The 24,904-nt window shown below is 46.6% G+C and overlaps 1 protein-coding gene across 5 annotated transcripts in view; it reads left to right on the plus strand.

The window, feature by feature from the left end:
* Positions 1-22,729, plus strand: part of LOC126544343 (calcium-activated chloride channel regulator 1-like) — a 93,657-nt gene extending 70,928 nt beyond the window's left edge. Inside the window, exons 9-13 of one of the 5 annotated variants that reach the window (XM_055062094.2) lie at positions 1,219-1,425; positions 2,008-2,142; positions 17,429-17,579; positions 19,976-20,338; positions 21,073-22,729. In XM_055062094.2, the coding sequence (XP_054918069.1) occupies positions 1,219-1,425; positions 2,008-2,142; positions 17,429-17,579; positions 19,976-20,338; positions 21,073-22,202 (1,986 nt within the window). In that variant the 3' untranslated portion in view covers positions 22,203-22,729. Of the gene's footprint in view, positions 1-1,218; positions 1,426-2,007; positions 2,143-17,428; positions 17,594-19,975; positions 20,339-21,072 lie in introns of all 5 variants that reach the window. The other 4 variants (XM_055062095.2, XM_055062096.2, XM_050191630.3 and 1 more) reach the window with 4 other exon arrangements.
* Positions 22,730-24,904: the final 2,175 nt, after the last annotated feature.

Below are 24,904 nucleotides of genomic sequence, written 5' to 3' on the forward strand. Positions count from 1 at the left end.
TATGAATCTGTAAACTTCGTGCTTCTATTTTTTTCTTCAAATTCTCGAATTTTTGAAAATCTTTTTAACGAAATTCAAGACCTAAATAAAAATTCCGCGACCAACAGTCACTAGAATTTAACTTGTTCTCTCAAATGCAACAAATTTCATTAAAATTGGTCCAGGGGTTATCTCAGAAAAACGTTCTTGCGTTTTTACATGTATTTGAATAGGCCGCGTCGGAGTTGGGCCCGAGCTAAAGCTTCCTCTTAAATGTAAATCCTGCAAATAAACCCTGCTCGCCTAGTCCTGTCGCACCAAGGTCCTCCCGACAACTACGACCGCTCAAATCCCTACAGTATACTAAATGGTCGGAGCGAAACTTATAGTTTTTTTCTGAGCTTTCCAAATAGACGGCTGGTTAAACAGAAATGGTCAATGGTTTCCGGTTCCTGACAGGTATGACATAGAGGTGACGGCGCCAAACCATTCGCAATCCCACTGGCTGTGGTGCTCTACTTCGTCCTTAGAATAACAATAATTTTGATAAGAACCCCATAGTATATAGCTACGAAAATGCTGCTTGCACACGGGATTATGCGCGTCGGTGGACAAAATTTTAGCAAACGAGTCAGCAAATACATAATTGACAAATTGTTAACTACCTTAATTTTATTTTGCAATAATGTTTGTTTATATTAGAAACTTGAAGATAATGGTATTATTTTTGACTGATTCTTATAGAGTGCCTGCGTTCCAAAATAGTCATCATGAAATGCATCCGTCCATCCAACCTGCCCAGCCCAGCGTCCAGCATGCCTTGCAGACCTGTAGGGCAGTGGTCTTGCAGGTCACTTCAATGTACAACCCGCCGTGGTTGCTCAGTGGCTATCGTGTTAGGGAGCACGAGGTCGCGGGATCGAATCCCGGCCGCGGCGGCCGCATTTTGATGGGGGCGAAATGCGAAAACACCCGTGTACTTAGATTTAGGTGCACGTTAAAGAACCCCAGGTGGTCGAAATTTCCGGAGTCCTCCACTACGGCGTGCCTCATAATCAGAAAGTGGTTTTGGCACGTAAAACCCCATAATTAAATTAAAGATTACTTCAATGTACAGGACACTTCTAAATATAGGGTCTATTTATTTATTTATTCATTTATTTATACCACCATTTAGCTCATGTGTGTATTCCATAAAGAAATATGTGCACTACATTATTCTCTGTAAACCAAATGCAGGTATACCAGAATACAGACGTGACTCTACGAGATGGCGTCAATGGCAATTTTAGCTTCAAGTCGTTTGATTCCAACGTGCTCTCATTCATCGTCGCCTGCCCAGACGTGTACAACATTGAAGAAGGTGACGTCACGTTCAACGGGACGCTGGTACCATCTCACCGGGTCAAGATGTCTATGTTCGCCACGGAACAGAAGCTCACTGAGGTTCGAGACACTGCAACAGCATAACGGCTTTCCCTTCTGAGCTCCGCAATTTAGAACTGTTCTTACAGACGCTCTCGTCAATGCTTTCTCCAGTTTCAATCATTCAGTCCCTGTTCGGTATTGTTGCGCCTGGATGTTTTCTGATACGTCGCTGGTGCTGAAATGCCTCCGTCGAACGGCTGTCTCGTGTGGGATTAACAGAACGCGTTTGCAATAGTGCATTAGGGCAAAAACGGACATGAAAAAAAAATAAATAAAAGGCGTGCGACACCGTTATTTAACAGTGACCACTCAACGCGGACGTTGCATGGATATACTACGCTGTTCGCGTCCCTGCAACACCCAGAACGCGTGTGATGCCGCAGGCGGGAAAGCCTACAACACAGGGAAACTATGGCTAAGACCAGAGGCTCCTAGACTTTTTAGCGTTCGCAGCCCACTAATACTCCGACGAATTCACATGTCGGAGATAACCTGCCTAATCAACTCCGACTTGTTACTTGAGGCAATGCATGTGCAACTTTTCTTCGCCCTTGTGGAAATAATCATGTTTAATGTTTCTTTTTTCTGGCCAATCTGCAGGACCCAGACATCGTGAACGTTGACTATGCGGTCAGGGCACGGAAAAGCAGCCAACGCTGCTCATTCATGGCGAGCATTCGCGGTTCAGTGCAAGAACCAAGAGTTCGCCTACGTGGATGGTTCCGCAGGAAGAAAGTACGTGATCGTTCTCTTTCCTTTTGTCTTTTCTCTATCAGCTTGTATAGAGAGAAAATACTTTGAACACACTGGAACACTTCGTCATCATCATGCATTTCATGGCATATGGTCGGTCTGGGAAAAGCAAGCCTTTCGCGCCTTTGTTGAATCGACCCGGAATACGATGAAAATATACTTCAAATTTGCTATATGACCCTTCCGAACGTAGAACGAACCTACCTATTTGCTCTTACCATGGTCGAACATCATATAAAGCTTTTCGATTTATCGCAGAACCTTCATGTGAGCTCTTCAAAAATAAAGCAAGTCTACCTCTGTGCAGCGCTTGAACAGAAACGACATGCAACAAACCTAAATATAATTTCAATTTGTCGCTATCCAACGCTTTTCCACGCACACTGCATTGATTCTCAAGTTTCCACAAACTACGGCGTTGTTTGGTGGTATATTTGGGTGACCTGATGAGCCAGCCATATACAAGGTGTCCCAGCTAACTTTAGCCAGAGCTTACATATATGCAAATACCACATAGGTGGACAGAACAAAGATTATGTTATTTGCCATTGCTTGGAGATACTCAAATTTTGTTTCATTCCGCCTAATTAGATCATTAGTCTTAATTAATTAATCAACTTCTTAAGTATTATAATTCGATTAAAAGTGTCAATGGGAAAATTGTAGAGCGACATAAAAAACTCCCGATACAGCTTTCTGTTCCTCAGTACGTGCTACATAAAAGTGTTTTTCCGAGCGTGAAAGAACCCCTCGAATGCACGCAAAATTGCCGTGCGACTGCCAGCTCGAGGCACTTTGCGTGTATTCGCGGGATACTCTTACGCTTGGAAAAACACTCTTATGTAGCACGTATTGAGCAAGAGAAAGCTGTATCGGGAGTTTTTTATGTCGCTCTACAATTTTCCTATTGACACTTTTCATCTAATTATAATACTTCAGAAGTTGATTATATTAATTACGACTAATTATATAATTAGGCGAAATGAAAGAAAGCTACTCTGAGTATCCTCAAGCAACGGCAAACAACATTAATTTTGTTCTATCCAGCTACGTGGCGTTTGCAGTTGCGTGGCGCGCGGGCTGTTGCCTCTTGGCCAAGTGCGGCGTATTACGTTGTAAATATACTTGTATATAGCTTTTCATCTGCGTCTTCTTACGTAACATATCTGGTGGAGGTGGACGTTCCCTGTACCTCGTCACGGAGCTTCGCAGTGGACGGTACGTCGAGCCTAGCTTTATGGCTCCCGGCGATGACAACTCGACTCAGCCGCCTCCGACACCTGCTGCCACTTCGACGACCTACATCACTCTCCCTGCTCCTCGTGATCCTGGCGTATTCTCGGGCAAAGATGGGGAAGACGTCGAGGACTGGATCAGCCTGTACGAACACGTCCGCCGCAATAACCGGTGGGACCCGACTATCATGCTCGCCAACGTAGTCTTTTACCTCGGTGGCACACCTGGAGTTTGGTATCGGACGCACGAAGATGAGCTGACCAGTTGGGATTCGCTTAAGCAAAAGCTTCGAGACTTGTTCGGTAACCCTTACGGTCACCAACGTGCCGCGCAGAAGGCGCTTTCCGGTCATGTGCAGACGTCAACGGAGCCCTACGTCACGTACATTCAGGACGTCTTGGCTCTGTGCCGCAAAGTTGACGCACACATGACTGAGTCCGACAAGGTCTCCCACATCCTCAAAGGCATTGCCGATGACGCCTTCAACTTGCTCGTATTTAACAACGTGGCGACGGTGGATGCAGTTATAAAAGAGTGCCGCCGCCTGGAACTCGCTAAAAGCCGACGTATCGACCAGCAGTTTGCCCGTCTGCCCAACACCCCAGCGACAGCTTCCTGTGCCGACGCTCCTCGTCCCAACAACACTGGCGATATTACCAAGATCGTCCGGCGTGAGATTGAGGCCGCCTATCCGGCTGCCTTCGACTCCAGCCCCACCAACGCACCTGCAGTCACGGCTTCCCTGATCCAGGCAGTTGTCCGCCAGGAGTTCGAAAACATGGGTCTTCACACCATCTGCTCGGCCCATCGCCCTGATACCCATCCGGCTTCTTCGATTCCGCCCCGTCCCGCATCTTCTTACCCAGCACCTCCACCAGATATGTTTCGTAAGAAGACGCAGATGAAAAGCTATATACAAGTATATTTACAACGTAATACGCCGCACTTGGCCAAGAGGCAACAGCCCACGCTAGCCTCAAATCGTCGTCGTCGTCTTCTTACTGCTCGCCTCTTCGTCATTGGTAATAGTATTCCGTAGCAATATTTTTAAACTACGGCTAAAGTTAGCTGGGACACCCTGCATAAAGTGTTCCCAGAGCATTTCCGGTGCACCGTCGGCTCTGCCGCGCCGCAGCATTCTCGTGCCGTACAAAGGATGGATCTCGCAGTCCCTTTTTTTTTTTTTTTTTCTCGCACCTTCTCTTTTTTTTTTTTTTTTTTGCAGCGTGCCGCGCGCCGCAGATTGAGAACAGCGATGGGAGGCGGCCTATTCGTTAACACGGGCTAGCCGTATATCGAGGAATTAGCACTAATAAGAGACGGACGGCTAAGGGAGCACTCGACACATGCGCTCACTTCCACAAATTGTTTTATTCCAAATATATGGCGCAGTGTTAAACACACACACACAAACACAGATGACGCTCGAGCAAATGGCGCATGTACAGAGTGATCATTTTTAACTTGTACGGAATTTTGAAATATCGCCTGTGACAGATAGCATAATTGTTGTCCTTGAGCTGGATTATTCAGAGAGGCGGATATTACTCACACGAGAAAACGAAAGACGTAGTCAAGTAATTAAGAAAAAACCCACTAATATATATATATATATAAATATATATATATATATATATATATATATATATATATATATATATATATATATATATATATATATATATATATATATATATATATATATATGTATATATATATGCATATACATATATACTGAATTAATTACTTTATGGCACATATTGCAATTTACGAATTGTAGCCGGTGAGTTTGCAAGGCGTATCAACTTGTAATGAACTTCCAGAATGAATGACGCCAGCTTGGAATTATGCGCCATCAAACTTGCCCTAAAAATGCACTGTTCCTCCACTTACTTTTTTAACAAAACGCTCTTTCGTGCACTGAGCCACAAAAGTAACTGGAACGCCCATGTATTTCGTCACACACTTTGGGAAATAATATCTCGAAACTGGTGTCATCCTGGAAATTAATTTCAAGTGTATTCATCTTGAAAGTTCCCCGGCTACAATTCGTAAATTGCAAAATGCACCGTCAAGTAATTAATTGAGAAGGCAATTGTTGAATTTTTGTTCATTATTTGAATATGTGTTTCGATTTCTCGTGCTAGTAATGTCCGCCCCTTTGCATAATCAAGCTCAAGGACAGGAATTATACTATCTGTCACAGGCGATTTTTAAAAATTCCGTAAAACTTAAAAATGATCAGCCTGTATGTCATGTGCATATCAGTCACCGATGAAAGATGATAAGTAGGTAAAGGCAAGGCGCAGAAGACCAGGACTTAGGAAGAAGAACACAAACGACAAGACGGTCTTGGTCTTCCTGGTCTTGGTCGTCCTGGTCTTCTGCGCCTTGCCTTTACCTACTTCAAGCATGAACCAACTAGCCCAAGCAAGAGTTTTACTTGAAAGATGATAACTCTTTCTCTGACAGAGACAGGGAAGGGATTCTCACACACTGAAGATCGAGACTCACATTTTGCTGCTTCTATTATCAATCTAACAAGACTGTCGTTATTTTTGACAAAACGGCACGACTATGAAACAGTAGTCGATACCAACACGGGCTGAAATGTAGAGCAAGTCAACCTTAACGACCAGCATTTACACTAACTGATATTATGCTCCTTGCTCCTGTCATTTATAAAGCGTGAGGGGAAGCGAAGGGAGGGGAGGGGGTTGCTCACACTTGACCTTGGGAGAGTGGTTGGGGGCATGCGGGCGTTGCCGCACGTCATTTGTGCCAGGTATGCTGGTACAACAAAAATCCCAAAGGGAGGGGGGGGGGGGGGGAGGTGGATGGCACGTGCAACCAGCAGCGCAACCTGCCTCGGAGTCCCTAATTTTTGCTTTCAAACGTAATTATATATCAACGACTAAAAATAAAAGTTACCTTATGTCTACATCACTCATATGGACAACAACTTCATTGCGCGGCTTCTTATCGCCAGTAACTCGGAATTTCTAGTTTCACACGTCCAGCTCCGCGTTGGAGGCCTGCTGGGAATGTGCACGGCTTCAGCAGTGAAAGTTGACGGCGTGGTCCATCAACGCTGGTTGCGTGGGGGCCCCGAAGCGGCCGTATTCTCTGGGCTTACGACCAGGGCGTCGGCGATTAATCATCACTAAGAACGACTAGCAAGCAGATCCCTAGTATTGCCGAAGTACGTGAAAACTCGCTTATACATCCTCGCTATCTTGTATCAGTTGCATCTGTATTTTTAAAGCGAGCCTTTCTTTTCCTACTCTCCGGGGTGTGGCGCGATTGATGCTGTCTGCTGTTGGGTCGGTTAGTATTTCGGTGGATATATTTGTGGATATATATAACAGGTTATATATGCGCCGAATGCCACTGCCAGCAAACGGGCTTATACGTATAACCCTTGTATGCTGACTAAGAAAGTAGTTCTAGTAAGTACACCTCCTGTGTGAAGAATCGAAAATAAATTCCTACATAAAACACATACATATGATGTTAGATCATAGGTATTTCCGACTTCTTAATGAAACCGACTTCTTAATGAAATAGTGCATTATATTCAACGTATTCTTTGATTTGCTTGGTTTAGCCTTTCGGTATGTCCCACTGGGTGTGTCCATTCTTGGTTCTTGGTCATTCTTCAAGGAGTATGTGTCGCTGTGCACGATGGGTGCAGAGTCCTTAAATGCAGGTAGATATGTGTTTCACTTCTCTGTACATACACCCGTCATCGCCATTCTTCCCTCAACGAGCATCATAGATCGCCCTCGTCCTCACAACATCCCTGTGTAGACGTCTCACACTATGCATCCACCCGATTTGGTGTTCGCATTTCGGCATAGCTTGAGTGGTGTAGTGCATAAACATAAACATTTCACGGGGTTGCACACTGCGTAGGATGAAAGTAACACACTTTTACGCATCTCCATTAGTTGCATAGCGTTTACGTAACCGATTCACTAAGGCTTTGTTTCACGTAGATTCCAACATGCACTATTGATCTGCGTAATTCTTTTCGCCCCAGCATGACGAAAAGAACAGACTGCGGGACAAGGCGACGACACACAAGCCATATTTGCATCTGTCTTGTTCGTCTATCTCACGTCCCGTCATCTTCTGCACTGTTCGCCACGTTGAGCGACCCGCCGCTGTAGCTCTGTGGCTATGGCGTTTCGCTACTGAGCGCGCGTGGTTGTGGGTTCTACCTACTGGCGGATCCAGAATGGGGGCCTAGGCCTGGGGGGCCTGGGAGCCCTGGCCAACCCGTTAGTCGAGACATCTCAGCACTGCAGCACTGACAGTATTGAGTATTGAGTGTGGCGCGAGTCCTTTGTCATCCCCCCCGTTCTTCACCCTGATGAGCCCTTGGTTCGATCACGGCCCCGGCGGCCGCATTCCTATGGGGGCGGAATCCAAAAACACACGCGCACCATGCATTAGGTGCACGTTAAAGAAACCCAGGTGGTCAAAATTAACACGGAGTCCCCCACTACGGCGTGTACCATAACCCCCCAAAAAATTTAAATTATGGGGTTTTACTTCCCAAAACCACTTTCTGGTTATGAGGCACGCCGTAGTGGAGGACTACGGAAATTTCGACCACCTGGGGTTCTTTAACGTGCACCTAAATCTAAGCACAATGGTGTTTTCGCATTTCGCCTCCATCGGAATGCGACCGCCGTGGCCGGGATTCGATCCCGCGACCTCGTGCTAAGCAGCCCAACACCATAGCCACTGAGCAACCACGGCGGGTGTCCCATAACCAGATCGTAGTTCTGGTACGTAAAGTTCCAGAATTAATCAATTGCCACGTTGAACAAAGACTTAAGCTAGGTACTATGCACACAAGTTTCACCTCATTTCTAGACTAAGACTGGTACCTCGTTCACTCTTGGGAGGGGATAGTGGTAGAGGACAACCACGGCAACTGTGTTTGACTGGACAGTGGTCTCGTCGACCGCGATGTGGTGGGAAGGGAGCGGGGGAGAAAATGGGTGAAACAGTGGATCGCAGTGCGCGGCCAGCTTGATGGCAGGGTGAATGAATATAGCCCTAGCTCACAGCGCCGGAAAGAAACACGTAATGTCTGCCTTCCGGCGCTGCAACCTCTGGACAGCAAAAATCGAGGAGGGCCTCCTGTTCCCGTCTGGCTGATGGACTCTGTGCAGCAGTGCATTTGCAGGCTCTCCTAGACTTTGCGGAGGACAGCAGTCTCACCGGCAGACATGGATCCTAGACACACAGAGCACCGCGGAGCAATGAGGGGAAAGGACTGCACCATACGTTTTATATTCAGTAGAGAAGGCGACAATTCGATGCCTCGCTGCTGGGTCATCTATTCCACGCGAAATCTTTCAGACACCAAAAGTGACCATCGTTGATTCCTTTGGAAAAAATTGGGCTAGTTGGTGATTGTGTGAATGAGGTTTCACGAAAGTATTTTTCTCGAAAACAAACATTTGGTGACGTACGCGCTCCATGAACTTTTCGCGAAGAAACAGAACTTGGTTGGAGGTAAATGCTTTTTAATCAAGTGTGAAACTATATGCAATTCTTACTTTAGAATATTTTACTGGCGTGGTTCTTTCACGCGACGTCATAAGTGAACACATTTATGAATTTTTCACGTTTAATTGGCTGAGTAAAAAAAAAAATGTACGTTTTCCGAAATAGCGTCTAGTCGAATGATATAAAAATATCATCATCAACGATGGATCATACCTCCGTAAGCAAGCAAAGATGTAATGGCTCATATCCCCGTAAGCAAGCAAGAAATGCAATGGATCATACCCCCTTATGGCAGAGGCTACAAGAGCCCAGCAAAGTGAAGCGAACAGTGCATAAATTCGCTGAAATCACCCATACAACGCACATAACAGCATACCTTTCAATAAAGAACAAGCTCAAAACAGGCATCCGAACCATGAATAAAGCATTGCATACCCCCCCCTCGGAAGTACGCTGCGGCCGAGGATGCTCGCCCAGCGAGAAACGAGGTGCGACTTGCGAAGCGGCGAGTACTGCTTTCCCCTGCTGAGAGGATGCAACGTAAAGTCGAAGAGAAACGTCGTTGGCGCGACTCTCAACCCGCTGTACGAGCGCGCGAAGCCGCAGGTAAACGTCGAAAACGAGCCGAAGGAGTCGAACTGCGAAAGCAGCAACGCGACGATGCGAGACGGCGACGTAGAGAGGAGGTCGAAGCTCGCAGACAATGTCTTGTCACACGTTTACTGCGGCTCGTTATGCCTTGCAGGATTTCTTACCCTTCTGATCGTATAACTTAATGCATTACCAAGTGTGCAGCAGGTTTTCGCCTTCACGTGTTACAGGAGTGTAACGTGCTGCCGAACTTTTGCAGTGGCAGATAGTGGCTAAGTTAACCTCATTCTCTCCTACGCGGAGGCAGAATAATCACACAGTCATTTCTTCTTTGCCGCTTCACACCAGAATGAAAACATGGACACTCACAGCAGACTATAGCCTGCAAACGGGACATTTCTTGACATTTGTCTCCTACACCATGGTTGGCGAGGAGTGTCAGTGATTGAGGTTCTTGCAGAACTGGGTAATCTGCTGATCTGTAGTTTGCAAAACGATGAATCAGCGCCGTGCACAATATCTCGCGTCTGATAACTATTCGGTGCTGACGACAACCTCTAAGCAGTCATGGTTAACTTTCATCGCACAAATATACAGGTATACAGGAAAGTAAAAAAAAGTTGTGGCTGAAACGATGTTCATGCAAAGATCTTATAAAAAACGCACAATTTGTATACTTTTTTACTAAGCCAATTAAAGGCGGAAAATTCATAAAAGTGTTCACATGGCGTCACGTAAAAGAACTCCGCCAGTAGAATATTCTAGAATAAGATTTGCCATTGTAGCTTGTTTCACACTTGAGTTTTAAAAATATTTACCTCCAACCAAAATTTGCTTCTTCGGTAAAACTTCAGAGTGCTTAGGTCACCAAAAATGTGCGACGCAATAGCCAATTAGCCCAATCTTTTCCTACAGAATCCCCGATGGAGGGCCTGGGACGTTTAGCGTGGAATGACCCTGCACTGAATGTCGTGGCGGGATATTTTGATTGTAGAGCCCCTCTCCAGAGTACCTGTCTATACGACCTGTTTTTGCCTTTTCTTTAGTTGGAACTTTTTCAAAAAATCCTGTGAGAGATAGCGTTGTTCCGCTTTTCAGACTGATATCTGGAAAAGGCGGAAACTGGGTGCATGTTCAGGTATAGGTAACAAAAAAAAAAGGCACATGGTGCAATTGCAGAATTGAAGTGAAGCAAATGAAGCAGAAATATATTTCGTAGCTCATTTTGGGGACGGATACCACGAAAGTCGTGCTAGTCCTATACAATTTCTGTTAAGCAGGCATGACTTCACGGCTATACTCGACTTCAATTTGGCAGTTTTAAATGTGCCCTAAAGTTGATAATTAAACATTTAATCATTTTGTCGCTAGGTAATGTGCATGGCCGCTGAAAAAAATAAGTTTCCGTAGAACTGCTAAATATTTCTTTTTTCTCAGAGGTTCTCCCGTGCACTAAACGAACACACACGTTATAGGAATGCTGGAGACTGCAGCCGCACCTGCTGTGATGGCTACGGATACCCGATTACATGAACAAGTATGCGCGCCGCTGTGTTGCGGATGCGACCTATAAATAATGGCTGATTCACTGATTATTAGAACAAAAAAAAAATGAGTTACGCAAGGTGACTGCGCACGATAGAGTATCAAGGGAGTACTGATATGACATTTTCGACTTTCCCTCTTTTTTTTTTGCGTTAAATAAAGGTCCTAGAACTCGAAGTCCTAGAAAAAATACTGCCCAAGCCTCGGAACACCCTAAATAATTTACCGCAGTTTTTTTATGGACCAGTTTCAGTTTCGTTTCCCATGAGGTGTATATGCCATGACGCCGTGACGTGGAAGGTGATCACATGGGAGCAGAATAACATGATCATTTGGCACTCGCTCAGCTTCGTTCGGTTGTCTGCTACGCAGCTACACCAGGCCGTACAAACAGTAACAGCATAGCGGACGACCGAAGTTTCAGGACGCATTTCTCGAAACTGGTGCGAGTGTTAAATTCCTACTAGGTGCACATGGCTGGATCGCCTTCTATTCACCAATTGCCCTAATGTATTCAATAAATCGTTAATTTATGAAAGTACATTATTAATCATCTATGCCGCACAAATTGTAATGTCAGCTCTCTTGGCCAGAAAAAAAAAAAGACCACTTTGTTGGAAATCCCCTGTTTTTAGACACATGCGAAAAATAGTTGCTGAAACAACCTGCATACCTTGCACCGCTTCGCCTACATGCCCAACTGCGACCTCCACCTCTAATGAGCCAGAATCTGTTGGCAATCAAGTGAGGCCAATACGCGAGTTGAACTTGGCCGTAATGGCAGGCGCATACCAATTGTAGCATATTTATATCCGAAAAACATCAGCAGCCGAGTAGCTAGGCATTCTTTTTTTCGGCCGAGTGTTCGGCCTTGGTGGCGCCGGCTATAGAGAAAAGAAAAAGAGAAATATGACGTACCGACAGGATCTGCTTATTTCTACACCCATATGAAGGCAGATACACAGTTTATTTGCAATATGTTAAGTGGGAGAAAAAACCGTGACACAAGAGCCATAGTCAACTCCAGAACAAAGTTCACGTGAACTGTTCGAGACCACCATCGTCATGGCGCACAGTCCACCACTGGTCTCGCTCTTGCATGCTGCCGCCGGTCTTCACAGTATGGTAAACGGATGGGAAGAAAGGCGCAGGAACCCGTGAGGAAGTGTTCGCTGTGATCCACGGAAGCAGCAACAAAAACGGTACGTTGAACGTGGTATACAAAGTTCAGACGCAATCTTTGGCACCACGGCGCGGTCCGTAAAAGATCTGCTCCTGCAGAAATATGCACGGATCTTCTAGGGCGTTTGCTGGGCCCAACATGAAGGCGCGGCCAACGGCGTCAAACTGCGCGAAGGCCGTATAAAATTCTGGCCCTGGCACAGCACCAGGTTCCTATACCAACCGAAGCTCAGGCGGGAATGTAAGCCCCCGCGTAAATTTAGTATGTTGCCACTCGTCACACTAGTGGCGTTTGAGCAAGCCAACTGCTCACCCGGCGGTCGTCGCTCACTCATAATGCGGCAGCTGGAGTCACAACGTCGTCTGTTCGTCGCGTCTGGCAGTGTAGGTACCCAGCCTCGCTTTGCAGCCGCAGTATGGTTTGTGAGAATGGAACATGCAGTGTACGGAAGCAACGTGGCTGCGCGTGGCGCAGAGCGCGTGCTTTCCATGCCAGCTGCGGATTCCCTCTGCCACCTGGTGCTGCGTGTATACGATGCTCTTTCGCCGCTCAACGTGGATGCAATGGTTTTTGAACGTACATCCATTTCCTTTATGTTCTCGCCACTCTCTAGGGCCTGCCGTGCTCTGGAACGCTCTATACCGTCAAGTATCTCACGTATACATAGGTCGGAAAAATAAACCGAACTTACTCAGACTTACTCACAAAATATTTTTTTTTTCTTAAGGCCCCTCACTCGAACTCAGACTCACCAAAATTCTATTTAGCCGGACTCTCCGACTCACTGACGGGCCAGTCCGAGCCTGAGTGAGTCGACTCGTGAGCGAGCTTGCCGAGACAACATGCTCTAAATCCGGATGATCGCAAATCGATTAATAGTGTCCCGTCCAGGCGCGTAGCCAGGATTTTTCTTTTTTCGGGAAGGGTGGGGGGCTAATGTTCCGTGAATTTCTGTTAAGTTTCCCATGCTTGATGCTTAATAAAACAAGTACCTTGAGCAGGCTCTTGGTCTGACTGAAGGCGTGCGCCATCCTGTCCTTGTCTGGGGCGGGCGTTCGCAGGATATGTGCCTTTGTTCACAGGCGACGTGCCAGGTGTAAAGGGGAGCAGGGCGCCGACCGGGACAATTCCGGGGGGGGGGGGGGGGGGCTGAATCCCGGTCAGCACCCTCCCCCCCATACCCCCTTGACTACGCCACTGGACTTCCGTCCAGTGGCGTAAAAGAACCAAAGAAGCTCATGCCAAAGTATTGAAGACGCATATTACAATACGCCAGCGTTTCTATAGGCGCGAAATATACAGCGCAGTAGGCAAAGTACATTCACAGATGCGCCACAACGGAAAGCACCTCCTCAACGCGAGGGCCGCCGTGTTTCGTCATGCAGTTTACAGCACATCTTTTAGCCTCCATCGGCGTAGAACTTCAAGGCACGCTTACATGCTCTGTAGCTATAGAGCCTATAGACCGCCGCTATAGCGTTGACGCCCCTACTCGATATGCTGACACTTCTTCCCCAACAACAGAGCACACGAAATTGTTATCAGATCAGCACAGTGAATTTCGACAATTCTTCAATGTCGCGTCACTCACGTCACATTGAAGCCTATAGGCATATAGCCTCGATATGAATACTACTTCAAACTTGACCGTGCAGTGCACTCGTCAATTTTGATGGCTGTGGTGCTGGTTAAGGTACGAAGAGGTTCAGTTCTTTCACAGGCGTCCCATATGATACACGGGTTTGATGTAACAGTCCTGCGGAAACCCGCAAAGTGGACAGAAGTAATTAATGAAGGGAAAATGAACATCCACCCATTCGTAGCAGTTGCTACAAAGGAAACCCGTACGGGTTCCTCGAAAGAAAAGCCTCGCAGTTGATGAGAAATTCGTCCTGGTCCGGGACTCGAACCCGGGACCACCGCCTTTCCGAGGCAGCCGCTCTACCATCTGAGCTAACCAGGCGGCTAGCAGATGACAGGGCGAAGTCGAACTTGTCAACAACTACACGAAGCAAAGGCAAGAGATTGATGTAATAGTTCTGCGGAAACCCGCAAAGTGGAGGGAAGTAATTAATAAAGGGATTTTTTTTTTTAACTGCGAGGCTTTTCTTTCGAGGAACCCGTATGCGTTTTCTTTGTAGCAATTTCTACGAATGGGTGGATGTTCATTTTCCCTTTATTAATGATACACGGGTGTAAGTGCCGTCGAATCACTATGACTGGGCCGTGGTTCAGCGCGCGTCTTCCATGCACGACGAGTAGCAGGAAACGACACATCGAGTTTGAAATCATAATCAGCAACCGTACAGTGCACCCTCGCCCAAAAGCACAAAACATCTTTATTTTTTTTTCCTGAACACAAGTGTTTTATTTTTGTTTTTCCGCTCCACAAAGCAACGTTTGCAAGCCTTTCACAGAAGTAGCTCGTCATGCTCTCTCCTTTAAACAGGTATACTCGAATGGCGTATGCAGGGGCGTTTAGTTCTCGGGTAAAACAATTTTTAAGACTTCCGCAGCCCGCGCAGTTATTCAATAAATGGGGCTAAACCCCATATATCTCTAATAAACCGCTTTACAGAAAACGTAAACGCCATTTTTAACAGCGTCACACAAAGACACACGCACACATACAAAGAAGCTTTAAAACAGGCAATTAGGAAACGCGCGTCACATTTTCAGATGTGCGGTCGACACATTAATTGGTAAAGCTGTAGTGCTACATTTCCATCTCGTTGTTGTTACTGAGCCCCTAAAAACTATCGACAAGCTTTCGAGACAGGGATGCGTTATCACAGCTGTCGAAGAGCGCACTGAGATTGGCAAAGGTTGCTTTTTAGTTTTGATCGAATGTGTACTTCGAACTAGGCAGTACGGTGACATTGTACATATTTAACCGAATGAAATCAGCTTGCTTCGAAAATTAGCGTCTATCCTTTATGCACTCCAGAAATGCCCAGTAGGCCTTGTATGATTTATTTATTCGTTTTTCTTACTCGTTTGCTTACTTATACGAAATACTTCTGACATTTTCTGACCAGCGACCACGTATGCATACGACAGCAAAATTAGTAGAAAATCAGAAACAATTCCACTATTATTATGAGTTATTTATTTGATTCTTCATATAATGTAAATTTGAAAGCACTCTCCATGGCATAACCTTTTACCAATTGTTCATAAAAATCAAGCCGTTATACCGCGCAAAAAGCGAGGGCTCGTATTCACAAAAAGCTCTTAAGCTAGAATTTTTTTTAAGAGCAAATTCCAGCCAATCCCGATGCTGCACATATCATTAGCGAAGATCGGCCGGCCAACGACAAGTATCCCTTGCAAACAAAAAGCTTTGTGATTTTGACCCGAGTTTCCTACATTGGTAATTATTTTCTCTTTCTTCTTTTTCCCAGTTTTTCTCACAGGAATTAATATACGTCAATAAATGAGTGTAGACATTGCTGAAGAAACTACAGAAGTGCCTTGTGGAACTTACTGTCGGTGATTAAGCACTGTAAAGGCTGGTCTATCCATATCCCGACACCTCTCACCAATTTCTAGAGGCAAGTGATATGCAGAGTACTGGACCAATTGGACAATCATCCACTGTCGGAACTGAAAGGTCTAGTCCGGTGCTACCAAAGAAACTCCGCGCAGAAGGCTTTACTCGCGCTAATGAGGTTCCTGTAGCCTATGATCCTTCATGATAGACTTTAAGAGCGCCACTCGCTGCCTAATTCGCGTACTATAATGTCATACATTAGAAACACAATTGACAGAACGCCGACTAAAATAGTGTTGTTGAAGGAGTTAGGCGTTTCGGCTTCCACACGGAAGCCTTGTTCACTGAAGTGAATGGCTGTTCACTGAAGTGAATGGCTGTTCGCTCGAGTAATCTGTTAAGGCATCTTGTGTAGGCCGGCGGCAGATTACCATCGTTCCGTTTTAGCTCGTTTACCGTTGTCTGGATAGACAGAGATTCCAGCTATTGCCTCTGTATCCGGTTCCTCCCCCTGACGATAACCGAAGCATGGTCCCAGTTAATATCGTGTTGTGTGGCATGTGCGTGCTCGGCGAAAATAGGGGCAAAGACTTTCTGGTTCGCCCTCGCACGTGTGCTCTTTTAGGCGCCTCTCGAAATTTCCGCTCTCAGCAATCACAGCCCACGCAGAGTATCTTGTATACCACGCCCGGGAATTTTTTTTAGTTTGTCCTGGACGTTCATCAGCTCGTGGCGCAACTTGCTTGAAGGAACATGGACCTTCGACAACGCAATTTTAGTCGGCCTTCTGTTTATTGCATTTCTAATACGCATCTACTTAACGACCTGACGAGATGTCGTCCAATTATTGATTTCGTACTCTAATGTACGCGATTTGCCTGTGCTCGTGTCTTTCTCTTTTTCTCCCCCTGCCAGTTCCCCCATGCAAGGTAGCCAAACGGAACAAACTCGGGCTAACCTCCCTGCCTTTCTATGCATACTCTCTCTCTCTCCCTCTCTCTCATGTATGTATTTTGGCCTTGGACACAGCCACAGCCGTTGGCGAGCATCCGCTGCAGACAGAATGCAGAGCTGTTTAGGCAATTTTCATACGTAAATAAGACCCGAAAAAAAAAAAAGATACGGCAAATCTCACTCGACAGACCTATATAGGGCCTAATTCAAAAAGTTTTTCGTTCTTAAGAGTTGCTTGGCATTGGCCGGCCGCTTCGCAATAATGTGTCCAACACCATGCCTAGAAATGCAAGCGCCCGACACGTGCGGACATGTGGACATGTCATTGATGTCCCAATGGAATAATAAAACTGTGCAGGAAGCTAGAGCTTTATTAACGCAGTGCTCAATATTTCCGAATGTGCTTCCAAATGAGCCTTTTTCAGTCAAACCCTAATTGATACCTGCATTCTTTCGTGAGCTTCAATTTTTTAATTGCGTTGTCCATTTAGTAACGAACCACCTAGCGGAATGCCCACCGAGAGAAGATTTCACACGCCTGACGTCCCGCATTTCTCGACATATGCACGTTTGGCTTGCAACTACTCTTACGACCAGTTCTACAGTAAGAATAATTTGCACGGGCTGTGATTCCTCTACGGTTATTAACTCCAAAGATATCGTCTTATTATTGCTCACCGAGAACTGAGCAATATAAAAACTTGATTAAATATACGTCATTCCACGCATTCTCTACGCAGGTAGACACGCCATATCCGCAAGTGCTGTACGCCGAACTCCTGTACGGCGAGCAAGCTGTTAAGGGAGCCACTATCGAAGCAGTCGTCTACTACGTAGCGCAGGACATTGTCACCACTACAATCATCCAGCTTCGGGACAATGGACTGCTGGGTACGTCGCATGGGGTACGTCATTTCGTGGCCACATTTAGTACATCGTGGCACCAGCTTCGTTGCTTTAGTGGATCCTAGATTTGTGTTCTGGTGCGCAAGGGCTACTGAGGCCAAAGTGCACCATGGAAGGGCAGGTAGAAGGAAAAGAGTGAAGAGCACATACGCACATGCACAGCCTTCAAAAGGAGTTAACATCAGTCAGTGTTAAAACAGTGTGATGAGTATATTGCCATCAAAAACCCCTATTTTCTGCTCGCGATTTCGATATATTGACTGCTCGCTACTCTCGGAAACGCTTCGAGTACGGCTGGCATGGCCCCGTAATTAGCTGTGTAGAAGATGCCACCTTTTGTGTTTACCTGCACAGGTAATGTACATAGGCACCCAATTTACATAGGCATCTAAGCGTATAATGTAATGTATATAGGCGGTACTGCAAAAGATTAACATCATCTAACACGTTACGTATTAAACAGCCAAATATTCTGCTGGTCTGCACTCGAACTAATTCACATGCGAATTCTTCAAACATGCTCCCACGGACGTGACTGCAACGTGGAATGGGTTTCGTATCTGATCTTTTCGGAGGGCTCTAGTGAGCCTACCAAGGCGGGAAGTGTCGCATACTTTTTTGCAAGCACAAAAGTATGCGACACTTCCCGCCTTGATAAAATGCTTGCATTAGGGTCAGAGGCACACAGGCGGCCAATCGTCAGCACCCATCAGCAGAGCTAGGTTGACCCATAAAGTACATTTCGCTGCCGGTGCAGCAGCTATATATATATATATATATATATATATATATATATATATATATATATATATATATATATATATATATATATATATATATATATATATATATATATATATATATATACCTGTGACTTTGCTGCCGGTGAAGAAGCTGTATATGTGTATACGCGTCTTCGTAGCGCTCTTTTCTTCAAGTATGCAAAACCAACTCGCCCACATCAAGCTTCTACTGCATCTGACTGTAACATTTGTGAAGTTGATTAGTTAATTAAGACGAAGTATCAAATTAGGTGAACTGTGTGTGTGTGTGTGTGTGCGTGTGTGCGTGCGTGCGTGCGCGCGCGCGCGCGTGTGTGTGTGTGTGTGTGTGTGTGTGTGTGTGTGTGTGTGTGTGTGTGTGTGTGTGCGTGTGCGTGTGTGTGCGTGTGCGTGTGCGTGTGTGCGCGCTTCATCAACATGAACTGTCATGGACACGGAAGCACGCGAATAAGCTCTTTAACACTATAGAGTTGCATCTGAGTCTTGAACGAGTCGTAAGCGCTTTTACATTTATGCGAACCCTCCAGTCCGCACAGGTGTCCGCAAAAACGCGCCTGCATGTGCTATAGGTCAGTGCTGTCGACTGACAGGGGCATCATCAGCGAGGTTACGCGTTTCCGCTGCGGAAGCAAGCACATCATGGCGACCGTGCGCGCACGTAGCTTCGCAGGCAAGGCATGTGGAATCACATGAGTCTGCCACAAGTCGAAGGCGCGTTATTACTAGCATTTGCGAGCTCTGTACGTGTCCCACGGAGGGAACAAATAGCACCACTTCTAAATTTTCCACAGTCGCTGCACGCGCTGCAAGATCTGACTTTCGACCATGGTGTAAGGGTTCGTATTTTCTTCAGAACTCTTTTTCCACGGCGAGCTTCATCGTGGAGCGTATAGAGCCATTTATCGGCCGAAGGTGTCGCTGCATTTCAGTATCGTTCTTCGGCATCACTGCGGTGAGGAGTACCTTTCGAAACACTCCTCCAGTCCGATGCTTTCTACGAGATCTTAAAAGTGCCTTTCTACGAAATTGCTACCGAAGAGCGTTCTAGAATCGCCTTTATCGCTACAGTCTATACGCAACGCTGTCTTTCACACGGTGGAGCACAGGAGGAGCTTCGAGGATAAGTGGGCAACACTAAAGAGATATGTAAGAGTCTGGGGAGTGCGGAACACTCGTCTTCCGCTTCCACAGGTTTATAGCGCCAGCCGTGCAGCAGGAGCCCGACCACATGTCCCTGCAGCAGCTCTAGTCACTTGCGCAGTTACCACGGAACCACTGGCAAAGATCGTGCACCAAACTGTATACTGTCCTAGACAAATGATCCCCACACGGGAAAATTCATGGCAAAACCAGAAGGCTGTGCTTGAGGTATAGCTATAAGGTGTAAGTGTGGTTGTTTTCAACTTTGCCGTGGGATACGCCACACTTTTATGCGGAAAGCCAGCAGCATCTTTGTCTGGAACCATCGACCGAAACTCTTGTAGTTTTTTGTATTTCACTGGGCCATATTGGAGCTTCATTTGCCCATGGCTGTACCTGTACAAGGCACGTATATACGACGACCTTACATAGAAAGCGCACTTTTGCTTGGCGACGCAGAGCCGGACGTGAGCAAGGGCGACGGCGTGTACAGCGGCTACTTTTTGGCTGCGTCGCGGCGAGGTGGCTGGTACAGCGTCTTGTTGAGGGCCACAGGCAACCATGCGACGTCCGTCGGTTCCGACGCACGCCCCGGCGCCTTCTTTCACAGGGAGGAGTTCATCGGCTCCTTCTGGGCCTCTGGGCAAAACAAGGCTCAATTCCCACCTGGCACGGTGCGCGACCTGAGCATCAAACGCACCAAGCTGCCCAACGTCACCTTGGAATGGTCAGCGCCCGGAAGCGAGTATGACAGCGGAGACGGTGAGAAGCGAATGGCCGGAAACTATATTGGCGGTTTATCAGGGACCATTTTCGAAAAAGGTATATTTCGTATTAGCGCAATGCCGCCGCGCTTCAGTATATATAGTCTGGTCATATGCTCGTTAGCTATCCTCTCTGGCTGACGCTTCTTGCACCAATAAATCACAGAGCGCTCTAAATAGTACAAGTTGTGTTAATCTCGATTTATGACCCGGTAGCGCAGGAGCCTTCTGTATTGCCGGTCCAATACGAAATTACTCATTTCTCATTTCTTCGAGAGTCGTGCGGGAGTTTGTTAGCTTTTAGAGCACGCAGACATGGGGTTGCCGTGAAAATATACCGGACAGGGAAGCACATCAAGCAGAAGAATATCAGCAGTAATTTCATAAAATTTTTAGTTAAGGCGCCTTTCGATTCAAAGATCATGCACTTTATCGGAATTAAGTGCGCAAAGGGCTTATCTTTCTGCGTCATATATGAAGCGCACTGCTAAGTTACAGCTTTCAAATAGTTATGCGCCCTAGGTCACAAATGTTATATTTACACTTTCGTCTATTCCTCAATAATTAAAGAGTATATATGACGACTCGGCGTAACTGACTGAAGTAACTGACGACTCGGCGCGGCCTAATCCATTCGCATGAGACGAAACTTAACGCAAACTGAACGCGCGTTTCTAACACCGATCTCCGATCGCGTCCCTGCAGAATGAATGCTTGCCTTTATTAGTTCATATATTACGCTCAGTTGAGCATAAGAAGCTTCGCCAACATGTTTATCTGGTTTTTCTGCAGGTGTGGGCTCCACCTACGAACTCCGTTACTCCTTGGACCAACAACGTCTGCTGAACGATTTCGCTAATCAACCGAGCGTTGAATTCGACCAACAGCAACAACCCGGAGACTATGAGTCGGCCGCCTTGTCACTTCCAGAGATGAAAGACGATAACACGGTGGTTTATTATATCGGTCTGCGAACGAAGAACAAGGAACGCCGTCACAGCGACATCTCGAACATTGTGGCTGTTGTTGTAGAAGGCCGCTTTGGAATGAACACAGTTGATCCCGACAGTAACAATACCCGCGAGAATACCTCCGCCATCATCAACGCCACCGCAACAGACGCTGTAAGCCATGCTGTGCCAAATAGCACAGCAAGGACTATGTTAATGACGACTCCTGTTGATATCACGTCATCGTCAGACCTCTTGTACTTGAACCACTTCACTGAGCACCAGTTCTACTATTTAGTTGCCGGCGTAGCTGGCGGGTTTGTTCTGCTCGTTCTCCTCGTCAACTGTCTGATATGCTTGATCTGCCTGCGGCATCGAAGGTCTGATGGCAAATGCCGGGACACCGAGTGCGTCGTTATTGAGAACGCAGTTGGTGCCGATAAGCCTATCAATGCATACGAAGAGCGCACTAGATTCGATGCGGCAGGGACCGTTGGGGCACTGCGCCAGAAACTATCTAACTTATCCCAACGTCGGGATCGCGCCAACAATACCACGCTCGAAAACTCTCCAGGCGCGGCTGTGAGTGCGGCTCCTTCGTCGACTAAGGATTTCGATCCCGATCCTCCCATCGCTCTCGCATCCTTCAAAGGACAGGTGCAGCCTGATTCCGGTGGTCCCAGCGCCATGGCTCGGAGAGCAACGAAGGAAAAGCCGCGAAGCGTTGACACGGTGGCCGCCGAGTCAAGGGCGAACAACATCGGAGAGAAGGCACCAGTCACGTCAGGGCCTGAGCCCATGCTGCAGCGCCGGGCATCCAGTTCAATACGCTCTTCCAAGAGGTCGAACGCCTCTTCGCGTGTAACAAGGCTGTCGGACAGGTCGAGACGTACGGACAGAAGCAGGGCACCGGTAATCGGCGACCATGAGAGAAAGCGCAGTGGCGACTATTACGACCTAGGAGTTGTCTAACACGCGCCATTCCTTATAATGCAAGTAACATATAGTGCAGTAAGGACGAGGGACAAGTCGAGAGAGGACAAGCGCTAACTTTCAACAAAGATTTTATTGTGGATGCTGAGAATATAGATATACACATCCGAATCCTCAGAGAAGACGAAGGTATACTGCCATGTGCAGGCTATGTCAAGAATTCAAGCTCTTTTTTTGATAAAGCCACTGGTGGTCAACTGACGCAATTATCCCTTGCCTGTGCGATCTCGGTAGCTTCTAAGATTCTCCTGGTTAAGCTATCGCGATGGCGATGCACAACAGCGTGGGGCGGAATCTTATAACGGTTCGGAATACGAACCGTTCGCTTCGCCGCTTACGTCACTAAATGTGCCACTCCCAAACCGGTGGTGGAAGAAGGGGAGGACGTGACCAATAGATGAGAGGGTGCCCCTTCTGAAGTGTACGTCATTATTTTTACAAGATTATCGAGGAATTCCAGAATGTTTTTGTTTGCTAAATAAATGTAAAATATAAATTAAATATTATACGACAAGTTCTAAAGTGTAAACGTGTGGTGCCGGGCGTTTACGGAATGCAGAAGTAGGGCGCTATAACGAAAAACTATTTCAATATGTTTTTATTCCAATCTCCTGACGTCAAATTTGCGTAACCGCCGACGCAAGCATCGGGCGGCTACCAGAAGGGTTGTCTGAACAGATCAATCAAACGACCTCCTCGTTCATAGGAGGTCACTTTTGCTTGCTTGAAAAACGAATAACATTGCCTACACTGAGCTGGTTGTCTTATCTAATTGGCTGACAAGAGGCGAGGAGCGCACTCAAGTGGAGAGGGATTCAATGGGGCCGAGCCACTGCACTGAAAATCGATAACCGGATAGAGGGGGTGGTGCCGGCGTCTGCGATTGGTCCGCTTTCTTTTGCTTAGTTGCGGTGGCTAGTCGAAAATCGTGGCGGCATGCAACGGAAGCTCAAGAATGACGCTAAAACTGATCCTCAGCAAAGAAAAGTTGGCAGAACGAGGTCGTAAACGGACCGAAAGTGCTCAAAAACGTTACACGGCCACGGAAGAAGTTTTATTATACGCAAATAAACCCATGCTCTCTGGCAGGTGCGAGTAGCCAGTGCCTGTGCGATCTCGGTAGCTTCTAAGATTCTCCTGGTTAAGCTATCGCGATGGCGATGCACAACAGCGTGGGGCGGAATCTTATAACGGTTCGGAATACGAACCGTTCGCTTCGCCGCTTACGTCACTAAATGTGCCACTCCCAAACCGGTGGTGGAAGAAGGGGAGGACGTGACCAATAGATGAGAGGGTGCCCCTTCTGAAGTGTACGTCATTATTTTTACAAGATTATCGAGGAATTCCAGAATGTTTTTGTTTGCTAAATAAATGTAAAATATAAATTAAATATTATACGACAAGTTCTAAAGTGTAAACGTGTGGTGCCGGGCGTTTACGGAATGCAGAAGTAGGGCGCTATAACGAAAAACTATTTCAATATGTTTTTATTCCAATCTCCTGACGTCAAATTTGCGTAACCGCCGACGCAAGCATCGGGCGGCTACCAGAAGGGTTGTCTGAACAGATCAATCAAACGACCTCCTCGTTCATAGGAGGTCACTTTTGCTTGCTTGAAAAACGAATAACATTGCCTACACTGAGCTGGTTGTCTTATCTAATTGGCTGACAAGAGGCGAGGAGCGCACTCAAGTGGAGAGGGATTCAATGGGGCCGAGCCACTGCACTGAAAATCGATAACCGGATAGAGGGGGTGGTGCCGGCGTCTGCGATTGGTCCGCTTTCTTTTGCTTAGTTGCGGTGGCTAGTCGAAAATCGTGGCGGCATGCAACGGAAGCTCAAGAATGACGCTAAAACTGATCCTCAGCAAAGAAAAGTTGGCAGAACGAGGTCGTAAACGGACCGAAAGTGCTCAAAAACGTTACACGGCCACGGAAGAAGTTTTATTATACGCAAATAAACCCATGCTCTCTGGCAGGTGCGAGTAGCCAGTGCCTGAGCGATCGGCGGCAGTCATCTTTTATTCATTTCAGAATGGGGCAGCCTGCGGCTATTCAGAAGAAAACTCAGTTTTGTTCGGCATATTAATGCATCTTTATCGCGTACAAGTCACTTTGACGCGTGAGTTCTTGCGGTTTTGTGACGTCGCGTGATAGGCAGGTGAAGTTGGTGCAGCCCGAACTCTTTTGACCAATAGCCGAGGGCTAATGGCGAAGAGGCGTCGAATCAGAAAGAACTATTTTTCTTTTGTTGTGTCAAATCATGCATAATCAGTGTGTACACGTCATATCAAATGGAGAGCTATCGCGGTTTTCGTGACTTTGCGTGACAGACAGGTGAAGTGGGGGTGGTCCAAAAAGTTTTTGACCAATCGCGGAGGGCTGATTGCAGAATTGGAATAGAAATGTTTGGAATAGTTTTGCGTTATAGCGCCCGTAATTTGTTAATGTCATTCTTTTTCATTCTCAGCCGACAGGTGGTATTGCAAGCGTAAATGAGTTGGCAGAGCGCAGCGCTATGTTGTCTGCTACCAGACGCTTGCACGATGCACGCAACAGGAATGCACTGCCAGCCCTTCTTAAGTAGCGAGCGCAACAAAACCGTGAACTGGTTCTTAGGGTCACATTTAATTACGAGCCGACTATATCAATTTTCCTTCTTTTTTCGCCCTTCGTCATCGG

The sequence above is a fragment of the Dermacentor andersoni genome, chromosome 1 (genome assembly GCF_023375885.2).
Source record: "Dermacentor andersoni chromosome 1, qqDerAnde1_hic_scaffold, whole genome shotgun sequence".
Taxonomy (NCBI): Eukaryota; Metazoa; Arthropoda; class Arachnida; order Ixodida; family Ixodidae; genus Dermacentor; species Dermacentor andersoni.